Source organism: Trichosurus vulpecula, chromosome 3 (assembly GCF_011100635.1).
Source record: "Trichosurus vulpecula isolate mTriVul1 chromosome 3, mTriVul1.pri, whole genome shotgun sequence".
Classification (NCBI taxonomy): Eukaryota; Metazoa; Chordata; class Mammalia; order Diprotodontia; family Phalangeridae; genus Trichosurus; species Trichosurus vulpecula.
In genome coordinates, this window is record NC_050575.1 from 270,700,576 (window position 1) to 270,716,970 (window position 16,395).

Below are 16,395 nucleotides of genomic sequence, written 5' to 3' on the forward strand. Positions count from 1 at the left end.
TCATGAAGAAAGCCGGAAGAATGAACAAACAAAAAAAGAATCTTGCCATAAAGAACAATTACAGTAGCAGGGAATCTCGAAGACACAGATGCAGAAGAAGAGAATGACTTCAACACCTATAAGCAAAGACCCAGAGTAAAATTGAGCACAAACTCAACTAGAAATCCTAGAAGATGTGAAGCAAGAGTTTTTCTTTTAAAAAGAAGTTTCAAATGTTTTTCTAAGTAAAATGAGAGCACATCCAAAAAGCTGGAAAAGAAATGAGAGCTATGTAACAAAGAGCTGGAAAGGAAATTAACAGCTTGGCAGAAGAGGTTTCCAGGGCTTCCAAGTCAAAGAAAAAATACTGCAAGCAGCCAAAAAACAAAAATTCAAGAATGGAGGAACCACAGTCAAGATCATACATGTTTTAGTAGTCTCCATTATAAAGGAGCAGAAAACTTGAAATATGACATTCCAGAAAGCAAAGGATAACTTATCTGGCAAAACTACATATAATCATATGGCGGGGAGAGGTGGATAGTTAACAAACTAGAAGACCTCAAAGCATTCCTAATGAAAAAGCCAGAGCTGCCTGCATAGAAATTTTGAAATTCAAACATAGGAACCAAGAGAAACATAAAAAGGTAAAAATGAATGAATAATGAGGCACTAAACAAGGATAAACTGCTTTAGAGTCAAACACGAGGAGATAATACATATATCTTCTCTGAAATATATCATCATCAGGGGATCTAATCAAATGACTCCTGGGAGTGGTTCTATTATGTGTTGATATTAAGAGAAAAATGGAAAAGGAATTTCCCCTCCCCTGAGCAGAAGGAAGGGAAAGGAAAATTAGGGAAAATAATGTCATATAATCTGGGTTCACAAATAGACATTATACAAATGAAGAGGAAGAGGAAAGAGGAGTGACTAACACTTGGTTGGATAGATACACATAAACACATTTGATTACAGAAATACTTTTCAATAAACAAGGAAACAGGAGGGAAAGGGAAGGGGGTAGGGAGATTAGAAGAATTGGATGGAATAGAGAAAAAGGTGATTTTTGATGACTAAGCAAATTTTAATAAATTTTTAAAAATATTTATTAGAGTCTATCATCTCCCTCAATGGATATAAGATTTCCAAGCTGGGCCCACTAAAAGTTTAAAAAAAAATTCCAAAAACTTTATGGGGGGGTGAAAATTTTATAATCTGAAGAACATACCCAGATCTTACATGCACCTAAATTTTTTTGCATAACTTTTAATTTAATATGAATTATCAGCAGTAAAAATTACCCTTTTTCAATCTTTAATACTATAGTCTGAACATTGTCTAAACTAGGGCAAGCACTTTTTATTGATAGCTATGATTATCAGCTTTTAAAAAAATTATCTATTTGCTATTTTTCCAACTTCAAGAAGCTTATGCCTAACTATACAATAATCAATAACATCTCTGTCAAGTTTCTCTGACAGTCTTCATTTGTTTTCTGAAGATTTATTAGCTATTTTATGTTGTGTTTTTAAATTTTTATCAATTTTCATTTTCAGTCACATTTTCAATGCCTCAGCACAGTGCCTGGTATGTAATAAGTGCTTAATAAATGCTTGCTGACTGACTGCCTGACTTTTCTTTGTGCTTCAGTGCAACTAAGCCTGTTTTATTGTAGACTTTGAATGATCCTTGAAGTGCCTGACTTCTTCATAGGAACAGCAGCTGAAATATCTCTAACAGTTATTGAAGCATACTCTTTAAGAGCTACAACCTTTACATGTTTCTTTGAAGTAACATACATTCATAAAACACAAAAAATTAAAAACAGAACAAAAGAGATTAACGAAATGTGTATATGGTAATTATGCAAAGGAATAATCTAGCAAATATCAAGAGCAAGATATTTTATATATATGTGGTTCATCAGTATGTACATTCTACGAATACAGATCCTAAATCATCCCAGTCTATAAGCCAATGCGTTTGACTTCAATAGAATTGAATTCAAATAGAATTTGTCATCAAAGTAATGGTTAATGAATATCTAGAAACAAGAGCAATGATTTTTTTAAGACAGCATGATTTCATCAAGTTATATAATAATAACTTATTATTATGAAAATAATAGCATTTATATAGCACTTTAAGATATTCAAAGTACTTCATATGTTACCTCATTTGATGTTGATAACAACCCTGTGAGTAAAATGCTATTATTATCCCCATTTTATAGATGAATAGTCTGAGAGAGGTTACATAATTAGTCTAGGATAAAACATAAATGTATGAGGAGAGGTTGAACTCAGATATTCTTGACTCTAAGTTCAACTGTCTGTCCACTATATCATCTAGCTGTTTCAAAGGAATATTGTATATTTTTTATGTCTGGCAGCTTCATCACCATGACTATTGGTTTACTTAACTGTTTTCCTCTGTTTTAAGGGACAACTACTAATGATCAAGGCGAGAAGGATATCAGATAATGAATGTGGCATAAAAAACAAATAGGCATTAATAAAGCCTAAAACAAAAATAAGGAACTGCTCCACACTAATCTATAGTTTATCCAGATTTAAGCTAAATATTTCAAAAAGTGTGTCAAGCTATGATAATGGTAAAGAGAAAGCTAGGAGTTGGGCAATAGGACAGTTAGGTGAATTTGTAACCGGTTAAATGTCAAAGCACATATAAACCCCTGGGGCATCCCATTAGAGACCTTCTTCCCAGTAACACAGAATCATTAAAAGACTGGTTCAACGTTCTGGAAAGGAGTTCTCCAGTAGAGTTTTCCGGAGATGCATACTTGATTAATCCTGTAACATTTAACACCTTTATTGATGTCTTGGATAAATGCATAATGTAATCCTTACCAAATTGGTAGATGGCACAAGGCCAGGAGGGACATTAAACTTACTAAACGGCAAACCCAAGTTTTAAGATCTTCATGATAGACTTGACATTAGGCAGAATTTGAAAAAAAATTGAGTAGAGATAAATATAAAACACTCAATTTCACAAGCACAAGACATAAAGCAGTTCAGAAAATATAGAGATTTTAGAAAACTGAAAGATTAATGAGTCAGCAGAATGAAATGGCAACCATGAAAGGCAATGCAAACTTGTAGTATGTTTAAAAAGGCACAGTGTCCAGAAATTAAGGTGGTAATAATACCACTGTACTCTGTCCTCATCATAACACATCTACATAACTTTTCAGTTCCAGACACAACATTTTAAGAAGAATACTGATAACTATAAGACGATGGTTCCTACAAATGGAAATGCTCAACCAGTAGAAGACTTAGATGGACGATGATTACTATAGTTAAGTATGTGAAGAGCTATCATTCAAAAGGAAGATGAGGCTTGTTCTTCTAGGCACTACAAGGAAGAGCATTGGGTAGAAATACGAGTAAAGAATGGAATAAATTTAGGGTCAGTGGAAGGAAAATCTTAGCAATCACCAGAGCTGTCCAAATGTAAAGAACTGTTTCAGGAGGGAGCAAGTTCATCCTTATCAGATGTCTGAAAGCAAAGAAAGGGAGGAGGATCACTAAGCAGGTATGTTATAGAGGGGATTTTTTTTTCAGGTACAAATTGAACTCAGACCATCATAATTCCTTCCAATTCTGGCCTCTGTGGCCCACTTTAACAAAGAGATTAATTTTCATACTAGTGAATTCAACAGTGCAGTATTGTCCCTTGATTTATCAAACAGAAACTTTTAAATTCTCTCTTTACCCTGTAACTCAATACTACTTTTTCAAGAAGAAAGTTTCCATGTAGGTTAAGCATTAAATGAGGCTTAGTTATATAAAACTAAACACTCATCTTCCAATAGCACTGACTCTTAATTTACAACAAACCAGTAATAGACCACAGCCATAATCTTTGAGTATCTAAATGCTCTCACATTTATTTTTAAACTACTTGAAATAGATTTTAACCTCATAGTTAAGATACTCCCTGCCAAGACTCTCAGAGTTTCAAGGTGACTAAAATGGAGTCAAAATAATTACTTAGAGGTATATTTTGAAATAAAAACTATAACATTTGGATTTTTATATACATCTTCTCTATTATTCTTTTAATTGACAACATAAGCAAGCACTTTTCCAAGCATACATAGGCATACATACTCACATTCCTTAACTTCTTCAAAGGCTTTACTCACTTGTAGTCATAACACTTGGAGAACATGAGGGTATTCCATGATCCACTGCCCATCTATAGGCTCCTTCTCCAACCAAAAAGCTAAAAAGTCAAAAGAATAGTTGATAAATTCAGTGTCACATTCTTAACAAAGGACAGCACTAAAAATTTATATAGGGACAACCTGAGAAAGCTGGTACATTTAAAACATGCCTAGGAAAATAAAGATTTATTTTAAAATGGTGTAAAACTATGGCTAGGCATTTTAATAAAGTGACTTAAGGATGGGGAAAGTCTGTAAAAAAAGTTATCCAAATTATCCTTTAGGAGCCTAGATTTGATTTAGTGTTGATGTAGATTATGGAAGAAACTGCAACATATCTTGCAGGTTGTAAAAATTCACAACCTTATGAATACTTAGCAAAATATTACTTGGTAGCCAGAATTATATATCAAATGATCATATCATTCATGTACTGAATGGCAACAAATGCCACACATACACACGCACACACACACACACACACACACACACACACACAGCCCTCAAAATAAATTGAAGACTTCAACCTTTGTACTAGAATTGGAACTGTTATCATAGACTAATCACCGAAAATCACTCTTTTATCCATCCGTAAAAACTTAAGAATGGATGCTTTCAGTTAAGATGGCTGTCTGAATTGAGAAAGATCGCCCAGTTTCAACAAAGCTACTCTAGCAAAAACCTGGACTTTAGACCAAGCAGAATAATTATGAGGAAATTCAATAAGAAACTATAGTTAGTACATTACTTCCTTTGACTACAGAACTGCACACACACAAAAAAAGCAGATGGAAACATAAGGGCCATAGGAAAGAGAGCTACCAGCAAAGCCAGCATCAGGACAACTAAACCAGTTTGCAGCTTCTAATTGCATTAGAGACGGTCAGAGAGATGTGTAGCTTGCAAATCTCTGTGCTCAGGGGCAAGAAGAGCCAAAGGGCCACAAGAAGTACCCAATGAAATGAGAAAGCCCCAAGGGCCCCTGAGTGGGATCCTTGGAAGTTCCAGGAAGTAGCAGTAATCCCAGCAGTTCTGGAATGCTCACACCAGGAGGGTCCAAACTAAGGGGCACCAAAGGTCCCTAGCTTTAATTAGAGAGAAAAAAGAGAACACTCTGAAAGTGCTCTGAATCTCAAATTCCAGAGCAGCTTAACATCTAGAGGTAGTGATTATCCCGGATATAGAGGGTAAGACAAGGCAGGGCCAACCATGTCAGCCTAAGGTGGACCTGGCCACAAACCTCAAATGAAGGAACTCAAGCTGGTGACATGAATAAATCAAAGAAAACACCAATCTAAAATAATAAATATCACAGATCAGGAAAATCCCAAAAAGAAGGAATAAGCGACTACAAGCAAAGGCTCAAGGGAAGTAACAGATTTTCTACTAGGACTACATGAATACCTAGAAAAAAAATGAAGAGATAAAAAATGAAATAAAAGCTCTAGATAAAAGACTGTAGCTTAAAATATAAAACGATAAACCTTACTCAAGTAGCAGAATCCTTTAAAACTAGAATAAAAGAGGCAAAAATCAATTATTCCATATCCCAGGAATGTCATTGTCAAAACCTCAAACTCCCAACTCAAAGAAAAAAATACTGTAAGTACCTAGAAAAAAGCAATTCAAGTACCAAAGAACATGCAAGACCTGGCAGCTTCTACTATAAACAGGAGAAGACCATGGAATACAATATTTCAAAAGGCAAAAGAGACAGGCTTATTACCAAGAATCAAAAAAGAATCATTAATGGAAGAGGACTTTAACACATTTTGAATGAAAAGATTGAGTTAACTAGGAACTCCAAAATACAAACACAAGAGTCAAGAGAAAGAAATTTATTTGAGCAATTAGAATGCTATTTATGATCAAGTAGTACACAACACTCTAAAAAGGTAAGAGGAAACAAAAGTCCCCTCAAAACCTTAATGGTTTCAAAGGGTATTAAGGGAGTTAAATAAAAACAGGGGACCTAGAGTGCACTGGTTCTGTCCTGAGGTTTTGAAGAAGAGAAAGAATAGAGATGGTAAAAAAGAAATACACTAGTATAGAAAGCAGGAAGAATAGGGTGGGACTTGATATTTTTTCCTCAGTTGCAGTGCATGAGAAGAGTATAGTGGAGGAAGGAGAGGAAGGAACAGACAATCAAATGAACTCCATTCTTATCTAAAACGGACACAGGAGTAATGAATACAGGCAAATTCACAGTTCGGTGTAGAAATACCTTACAAACCAGAGAAATAAGCAAGGATAATAGAGGGTGAGGTTAAAATGGTAGATAATCCCAGTAGGGAAATGGGGGTGGAAGAGGCATAAGCAAAGCAAGGTGATCTTGAAAGGAAGATCAATAGGCCTGGAGCGGGGGTGGGGGGGGGTGGGGGTGGGGAGGGAGGGGGGACAAAGAACAAAAATCTAAGAGGGTGCCTACCAATTAGGAAAGGGTTGAAGAAATAGTGGTATATGAATGTGATGAAATACTACTGTACTATAAGAAATGATAAGAGGCTACCTCAGAGAATCCTGGGTAATAGGGGCTGATATAGAGTAAATTGAACAGAATCAAGAGAATATTTTATACATGCTGTAAATAAAGATGACACTGAAAGACTTAAGAATTCTGATCAACGCAATGCACAAGCATATCCCCAAAGGATTTATGATGAAGCATGTTATCCATCTCTTAGCAAAGAGGTGATGACTCCAAAATGCAGACACAGATATATAGTTTTAGACATGGCCACTGCATGGGTTGGTTTTGCTTGAATATACCTACTTCTTACAAGGTTGTTTTTTTCTCTCAGTTTTTGACTGGAAGACTGGGAAAGTGAAGGAGAGTAGGGGAGTAATTATCAGTGCTGAAGTCAAGAGGAACTCAAACCTCCAAATGACTTTCAGACATCTTGAAATAGGTGTCCAATAAACATCTTAAACTCAACATGTTCAAAACCAAACTTTATCTTTTCTCCTCAACCCTCCCACAAACTCCCAAAATTCCTTATTATCATTGGAAGCACCACTATTCTCCCATTCCCCCAAGCTCTCAATCTAAATGTCATCCTCAGTTCCTTACTATCTTATACTCTCTATATCCTACGTGTTACCAAGGTCTGTCAATTTTACTTTTATGCTTTCTCTCAAATAAATATATCTCCTTCTTTCCTCTGATACTGCCACTACCCTAGAGCACATCCTCATCAACTCACACCAGGACCTTCTGAAGAAAGTCTTTCTACTTATCCTATATATGGCTTGATTGTATATATCTGTTTGAATGCTATATCCCTTATTAGATTGTGAGTTCCTGAAGTTTAGCCAAGACAGTGGAGTATAGGCAGCAACCCAGTTCCCCAACATTTCCTTCCAAACAACTTTAAAGTAACCACTCAAACCAAATTTTGGAGTGGCAGAGCCAACAAAAGATCAGAGTGAGACATTTTTCCGGCCCAAGAGAACTAGGGAGGTCATTGGGAGAGGTTTGTGACACTATGATGGAGACCGGCCTTGAGAGCAGCAAGAACGCTAACAGTCAGCTTTGGAAGTGGCCCCAATAGCAGCAGCAACATCTCTGAAAGCTCTCAGCCCAAAGAAGATGGGGGAGGGGGCGGGGGTTAAATAACTAGCTGGAAAGAAATTAGATGGGACCTTTTGCTGGCACTGAGCTCAACTGGCACTGATTTGTAGCTCTAGTACCCATAAGCAGACCAAGACATAAACTGAAAATTAAAAAAAAATGGGAAAACAGCTTACAAGCAAAGCCTCAAAGAAAAATGCTTACTGAACCCAAGCCCAACAAGAATTCCTGGAAGTTAAAGCAATAAGAATGGTAGAAGAAAAATTGGGAAAAGAAATGAGAATGATGCAAGAAAATCATGAAAAGAGAATTAACAGCTTGGTAAAAGAAGCACAAAAATAGTGAAGGAAATAACACCTTAAAAAAAAAACAGAATTGGTCTAAGAGTAAAAAAGGCACAAAAATTCAATGAAGAAAAGAAAGCTCTAAAAAACAGAATAGGTCAAATACAAAAGGAGGCACAAAAATTCACTGAAAGTGAAAAGTCCTTAAAAAGTAGAATTGGCCAAATTAGAAAAAAGAGGTACAAAAGCTCACTTGAAGAAAATAATTCATTAAAAATTAGAATTGGGCAAATGAAAGCTAATGAATTCATGAGACAAAGTTGAAAGAACGAAAAGGTAGAAGAAAATGTGAAATATCTCAATGGAAAAACAACTGACCTTGAAAACAGATTGTAGAGAGATAATTTAAGAATTATTAGATCAATGGAATAGAATAGACATATAATTTATGGCAGCAAATAAAAATAATAATCTATTTGACAAGTGTAAAGATTGGGATTTTGGGATAAGAATCCAATATTTGGTAAAAAAAAATTGCTAGGAAAACTGGAAAGGAGTATGGGAGAAACTGGTCATAGATCAATACCTTACACTATTTGCCAGAATAAGGTCAAAATGGATACATGACCTTGATAGAGAGATTTTACAAGAAAATCAGAATACAGAACATGTTACTTATCAGACTTATGGACAGGTGAACAATTTATGAATAAACAAGAGATAGAGAGTAAAGTTAGGTGTAAAACGGCTAACTTCAATTACATTAAAAAGGTTTTCTACAAATAAAACAAATGTCACCATGATAATTTTGTTGTATATTTGAAAGGAAGAGCAAGTTGTGCATAGCAGATTTACAGTGTTATGTGCAATCATCTTTTTTACTGTACTATGTTATAGAAATACTTGTTTAATTCCATAAATTAAAATAAAATTTAAAAAGGATTATTAGACTAACTAAAAGCCATGATAAAAAAAATGTCCTAGATATCATATTTCAAGAAAGTATCACAGAAAACTACCTTGACATCTTAGATGCCGAAGGTAAAATAGAAATTGCAAGAATCCAAATCAAATCCTGAAAGAATTTCCAAAAGAAAATTCCCAGGAATATTATAGCCAAATTCCACAGCTCCCAGGTCAAGGAGAAAATATTATAAGCAGCTAGAAAGAAACAAATCAAATATCATGAAGCCACAGTCAGGATGACACAAGATTTAGCAGCTTTCACATTAAAGGATCAGAGGGCTTGGATATTACCAAAGGCAAAGAAGGTAGTAATACAAATAAGAATAACCGACCTAGCAAAAATGAATATAATCCTTCAGGGAAAAAAATGGCATGTTATAAAATAAAAAACTTTCAAATGCTCCTGATAAAAAGACCAAAGCTAAATAGAAAATGCGACATTCAAACATAACACTCGAGAGAAGCATGAAAAAAGGAAAACATGAAAGAGAAACCATAGGGACTCAATAAAGTTAAACTGTTTATATTCCTAAATAAGAAGACGATATATGTAACTCCTAGGAACTTTATCATTATTAGGGCAGTTAGAAGGAGTCTACATAAACAGAGGCATGAGCCTGAGTCAATTGTGTTGGGATGAGTTCCAAAAAAAAAAAAAGGGGTAAGAAAGAGGGATGCACTGGGGGAACCACGGAGGAAGAGGTAAAATGGGGAAATTTTTCTCATATAAAAGAGGCATGCAAGGAAGAGCTTTTATAGTGCAGGGGATGGGGGAGGGGAATGCTTGAACCTCACGTTCACTGAAATTAGTTCAAAGAGGGAAGAATACACACACACACACACACTCACGCACACTCAGCTGGACATAGAAATCCATCTTACCTAATAGGGAAATGGGAGAGGAAGGGGAAAAGAGAAAGCAGAGAAGGACATAATAAAAGACAAGGTAGATTATGAGAGGCAGTGATCAGAAACAAAATGCACTTTTGAGGAGGGAAAGGATTAAAAAAAAAATAAAGAAGGTTAAACAGAAGAAAATAGGATAAAGGGAAACACAGTTAATAATTATAACCATAAATGTGAATGGGATGAGCTTACCCAAAAATGTGAAATAGTTATTTCTCTTAATAACCAATTGTTGAATTAGGACCAAGACTTTTCTGCTTTTCTACTTCCCCACCAAGAAATCAGCCCCTGTAAATTAATCAGGCAGCCTTTGAAGTGCAGGGCTAACAGTAAGAGGGAAAACTCAGGTCTGTTCAAAGGTCCAAAAGGTAAAGAAATTTTAGTTGGGTTGAGGAACTTGCAGCCTTGAGGCCACATATGGTCTTCTAGGTCCTTGGGTGCAGTCATTTGACTGAGTTCAAGTTTTACAGAACAAATCCTTTCATTAAGGTGATCTATTCTGTGAAGTTTGTATTCAGTCAAAGGGCTAAACTTGAAAACCCAGAGGGCTAAATGTGGCCGCAGGTTCTCCATCCATGGGTGAATTAAGGGATTCGTGTCCATTGTGTTTTACTTAGATCTGGGAAAAAGTGGATTCTCCCTTTTGTCTAGATTACCCTAGACAGGGTGATATGGGTATAGATAAGTCTCTTTGACCAAGACTGAGTGATCAGAGTCCTGTCTCCTAGACCCTCTTTAGAATAAGTCTACCTTTCATTATAATATTTATTCTCTCATTACCTGTTAACCAATCAAAGTAGATTGCCACCCTCAGGAACACCCATTCTTCCAAGAGCACATAAGTGCTGAGAGGAGTCCATGAGGGGTCTTTGGCATTCGAGACTATCACTGACCCCTTTTATTAATTACTGCTAGCATGATTAATACAATAATTAATTAATCAGAAACTATGTCTCTCAAACTTTTTACACATCACAAACAGAAGCAGATAGCAGAAGAGATTAGAAACCAGAATTCAACAGTATGTTGTTTACAAGAGACACACTTGAAACAAGAGTTAAAATAAATGGCTAGAGCAGAATCTATTAGCTTCAACCAAAGTAAAAAATACAGGGGTAGCAATCACGATCTCAGACAAAGCAAAAAGAGGCCTAATTAAAAGAGATAATCAGGGAAACTACATTTTGCTAAAAGGTACCACAGACAGTGATAACAGAGCAACATCAAAAATTTTTACAGAATGTTTCTCTGATAAAAGCCTCATTTCTCAAATATATAGGGAACTGAGAAAAATTTATAAAAATAAGACCCATTCCCCAATTGACAAATTTGGTCAAAGGATATGAACAGTCAGTTTTCAGAAAAAGAAACCAAAGCTATCTCCAGTCATACGAAAAATGTTCTAAATCACTGTTAATTACAGAAATGCAAATTAAAACACTGTACACCAGGGGCAGCTAGGTGGCACAGTGAATAGAGCACCAGCCCTGGAACCAGGAACACCTGAGTTCAAATCTGGCCTCAGACACTTGACACATTTACTAGCTGTGTGACCTTGGGCAAGTCACTTAACCCCAATTGCCCTGCCTTCACCCCGGAAAATAAATAAATACACAAATAAGCAAATAAATAAATAAATAGATAAAGAAAGAAAGAAAGTGAGAAAGTAAATAAATAAATAACTGAATAAATAAATACATACACAAATGAATGGATAAATAGAGCACCTTATACTTATTAGAAATAAATTCTAGAGAAGATGAAGGAAAATAGGTACACTAATAAACTATTGGTATAGTAGTGAACTGGTCCAACCATTCTGGAGAACAATTTGGAACTATGCCCAGAAGGCCATCAAACCGTACATACCTTTTGACCCAGCAATATCACTACCTTTGTCTGTATCACCAAAGAGATCAAAGAAAAAGGAAAAAGACCAAGATGTAAAAAATATTTATAGTGCCTCTTTTCGTAGTGGCAAAGAATTAGAAACAGAGGGGATTCTCATAAATTGGGGAATGGTTGAATAGATTGTGGCATATAATTGTGATAGAGTACTAGTGTAGTATAAGAAATAACAAGGGAACTAGTTTCAGAAAATAACATAGCAAGAACTATATGAACTGATACAAAGTGAGGTGAGAAGAAATGAAACATTGTTGTGCACAGCACAATGTGTAATGTAATGATGCACAGCAATGTTGTAATGGTGATCGACTGTGAAAGACTTGGCTACTTTGTTCAATACAATAATACAAGACAATTCTAAAAGATTCATAATGAAAAATGCTATCCATCTCCAGTGAGAGAACTGATGAACTTTGAGTGCAAACTGAAGTATAATTTCTCACTCTATTTTTTGCTTGCTTTTTTTGTGACATGGCTAATTTGGAAATATGTTTTGCATGATTTCACATATATAATTGTTGGTAAACTTCAGACCTGCATGCATCATGTAGGTTCACAGTACTGTGGTCTACATGGTCTACTGTAGCATTTCACATCAGAATGCTACAGATTTATATTGGGAAATTCTGATCTAAGAGCTTCCAGCTCCCAGTCTATTGTTCAGAGTTAGAATAGTTAGAGCACCCACAGTACAAAAATATTTATAGCACCTGGTGGCCAAGAACTGGAAATTGAGGGGATGTCCATCAAATAGGGAACAGCTGAACATGTGGTATATGAATGTAATGGAATACAATTGTGCTAGAAGACAGGATGAACAGGTGGACTTCAGAAAAACCTGGAAAGACTTAAATGAACTGATGCTGAGTGAAGTGAGCAGAACCAGGAGAACACTGTACACAGTAACAGCCACGTCATGAGATGACTGACTTTGATGGACTTAGGTCTTCTCAGCAATGCAAGGACCTAAAACAACTCCAAAAGACTCATGATGAAAAATGCTGTCCACATCCAGACAAAGAAATAACGTAGTCTGAATGCAGATGGAAGCATACTATTGCTCTTTTTTTGTTTTGTTTTTTTTCTTTCTCATGATTCCTCTTATACATTCTAATTCTTCTATACAACATGACTAATGTGAAAATATGTTTAATAAGAATGTATATGTAGAGACTATATCAGATTGCATGCTGTCTTGGGGAGGGAGGCAGAGAAAATTTAAAACTTATGGAAGTGAATGTTGCAAACTAAAAGTAAATTCACTTGTAAGATAAAAATAGAGCAAAAATTTCAGCCTTCCCTGTAGCTTGAGAGAATATCTTGAGAGGACTCTAGCAAAAGTTCTGAAAATAGCTCAGACTGAATAATGATCAATAAATCCAAAGAGAAAATGTAGTAAATACTTTGACCTACTGCTAGACTGCTCCAAAGGACATCAAGAAGTTTATTGGCTCAGGAAAAGAGGGTTATGTCAGAGAAGATTGTACTGGAATAGGTAAACATGCCCGAGAGTACACACCAGAGAAGTATCAGGAATACCTGAGGCATATAGCACTCATTACTTGGGGACAGGGAGTCCTCTTAAGATATTCTCTTAACCTACAGGGAAGGCTGGGAGCGGAGTGGAGCAGAGCCCAGCATGGGCTGCGCCCAGACCGGGAGCTGGCTGGAACAGGCCTTAGAGCCCTGACTCTGTGAGCTGTGGGAGTTACCAGAGTTCTCAACCAAAAAAACACCAAAGACAACAGAGAAGGTTAGTGGGGAAAAAACTACAGGGACGGAGTGAAAGGAGTTCGCAGATCAGCCACCACCCCTGGGGCAGCAGAGGTGGTGTAGCTATAGAACTACAGCTGCAGTTGCTTCCGGCCCCAGGTCCACTTGGTGGAAAGAATTAAGTGGTAGATCTGAGCAGGAGAGCAGAGCCTGCTTAGATCTGAGTTACGGTCCGAATTGGCAGTTCTTGGGGGAGGAGGAGTACTGGTGTGACAGAGCTTGCTGTATAGAAAAAGCTCTGGAAACAACAGCACAGCCCCTAAAGCTTGGGACAAAGTACTCTATACTGTACAAGCAGTCATACCCTGACAAAAAACTCAAGGGTCAAGTAGTTGGCTGGAAACATGGCTAGGTAGCAAAAATGGACTCAGATTCAGACTCAGACTTTGGAATCTTTCTTGGTGACAAAGACCAAAACATATAGCCAGAAGAAGTCAACAAAATCAAAGAGCCTAAATCAAAAGCCTCCAAGAAAAACATGAACTGGTCTCAGGCCATGGAAGAGCTCAAAAAGGATTTGGAAAAGCAAGTTAGAGAAGTAGAGGAAAAATTGGTAAGAGAAATGAGAGTGATGTGGGAAAACCATGAAAAACGAGACAATGATTGGCTTAAGGAGAGCCAAAAAAATACTGAAGAAAATAACACCTTAAAAAATAGACTAATTCCTCTTTGCAGATCGCGCCAACCATGGGAATCTCCCAGGACAACTGGCACAAGCGCCACAAGACTGGGGGCAAGCACAAGCCCTACCACAAGAAGTGCAAGTATGAGCTGGGCCAGCCGCCCGCCAACACCAAGATCAGGCTCCGCCGCATCCACACCATGCGAGTCTGAGGAGGCAACAAAAAGTACCGGGCGCTGAGGCTAGACGTGGGCAACTTCTCCTGGGGCTCTGAGTCCTGTACCCAAAAAACAAGGATGATTGATGTGGTCTACAATGCATCCAACAATGAGCTGGTCAGGACCAAGATGCTGGTGAAAAATTGCATCACGCTCATCGACAGTACCCCATACTGCCAGTAGTATGAGTCCCACTATGCGCTGCCCTTGGGTCGGAAGAAGGGAGCGAAGCTGACTCCTGAGGAGGAAGAAATTTTAAATAAAAACCAGTCAAAGAAGATCCAGAAGAAGTACCAGGAGTGGAAGAAGAATGCCAAGACCAGCTCGCTTCTGGAGGAACAGTTTCAGCAGGGCAAGCTCCTTGCCTTCATCACGTCCAGGCCAGGCCAGTGTGGCAGAGCAGATGGCTATGTGCTCAAGGGCAAAGACCTTGAGTTCTACCTGAGAAAAATCAAAGCCCGAAAAGACAAATAAACCCTAACTAGGACATTGTCTAATGGAATAAATCCCCAGATCGTTAAAAAAAAAAAATAGACTAACTCAAATGTCAAAATCGCTCCAAAAAGCCAATCAGGAGAAGAACGCCTTGAAAGGCAGAATTAGCCAAATGGAAAAGGAGGTCCAAAAGACCACTGAAGAAAAAACTACCTGAAAAATTAGATTGGAGCAAGTGGAAGCTAGTGACTTTATGAGAAATCAAGATATTATCAAATAGAACCAAAGCAATGAAAAAATGGAAGACAATGTGAAATATCTCATTGGAAAAACCACTGACCTGGAAAATGGATCCAGGAGAGATAATTTAAAAATTATTGGACTACCTGAAAGCCATGATCAAAAAAAGAGCCTAGACATCATCTTTCAAGAAATTATGAAGGAGAACTGCCCTGATATTCTAGAGCCAGAGGGTAAAATAGAAATTGAAAGAATCCTCCAATCGCCTCCTGAATAAGATCCCAAAAAGAAAACTCCTAGGAATATTGTTGCCAAATTCGAGTTTCCGGGTCAGGAAGAGAAAATAGTGCAAGCAGCAAGAAAGAAACAATTTGAGTAATGTGGAAACACAATCAAAATAACACAATATCTAGCAGCTTCTACATTAAGGGACTGAAGGGCTTGGAATATGATATTCCAGAGGTCAATGGAGCTAGGATTAAAACCAAGAATCACCTACCCAGAGAAACTGAGTATCATGCTCCAAGGCAAAATAAGGATTTTCAATAAAATAGAGGGCTTTCAAGCTTTCTCAGTGAAAAGACCAAAGCTGAGTAGAAAATCTGACTTCCAAACACAAGAATCAAGAGAAGCATGAAAAGGTAAACAAGAAAGAGAAATCATAAGGGACTTACTAAAGTTGAATTGTTTTGCTTACATTCTTACATGGAAAGATGATATGTATAGTTCATGAGACCTCAGTATTAGGGTAGCTGAAGGGAATATAGATATAGATATAGATATATAGACAGAGGGCACAGGGTGAGTTGGATATGAAGGGATGATATCTAAAAAAATAAAATCAAATTAAGGGATGAGAGAGGAATATATTGAGAGAGGGAGAAAGGGAGAGATAGAATGGGGTAAATTATCTCACATAAAAGTGGCAAGAAAAAGCAGTAGGAAGGGAAGAGGGGGCAGGTGAGGGGGAATGAGTGAATCTTGCTCTCATCAGATTTGACCTCAGAAGGGAATAACAAAAACACTCAATTGGGTATCTTACCCCACAGGAAAGAAGGAGGAAGGAGATAAAAAAGGGGGGACAACAGAAGGGAGGGCAGATAGGGGAAAGAGGTAATCAAAAACAAACACCTTCGAAAAGGAACAGGGTCAAGGGAGAAATCTGAACAAAGGGAATAGGATAGGAAGGAGCAAAATATAATTAGTCTTTCACAACATGAGTACTGTGGAAGGGTTTTACATAATGATCCACATGTGGCCTATGTTGAATTGCTTGCCTTCTTAGGGAGGGT

The 16,395-nt window shown here is 37.0% G+C and overlaps 1 protein-coding gene and 1 pseudogene across 2 annotated transcripts in view; one reads left to right on the plus strand and one right to left on the minus strand.

Annotated features, from left to right (window-relative positions):
• TASP1 (taspase 1) overlaps positions 1-16,395 on the minus strand; it is a 286,585-nt gene that overhangs the window by 230,537 nt on the left and 39,653 nt on the right. For both annotated transcript variants that reach the window (XM_036748085.1, XM_036748086.1), the window contains exon 6: positions 4,160-4,239. In XM_036748085.1, coding sequence (XP_036603980.1) covers positions 4,160-4,239 — 80 coding nt within the window. The remainder of the gene's footprint in view (positions 1-4,159; positions 4,240-16,395) is intronic.
• On the plus strand, positions 14,276-14,902 carry LOC118840739 (annotated as a pseudogene).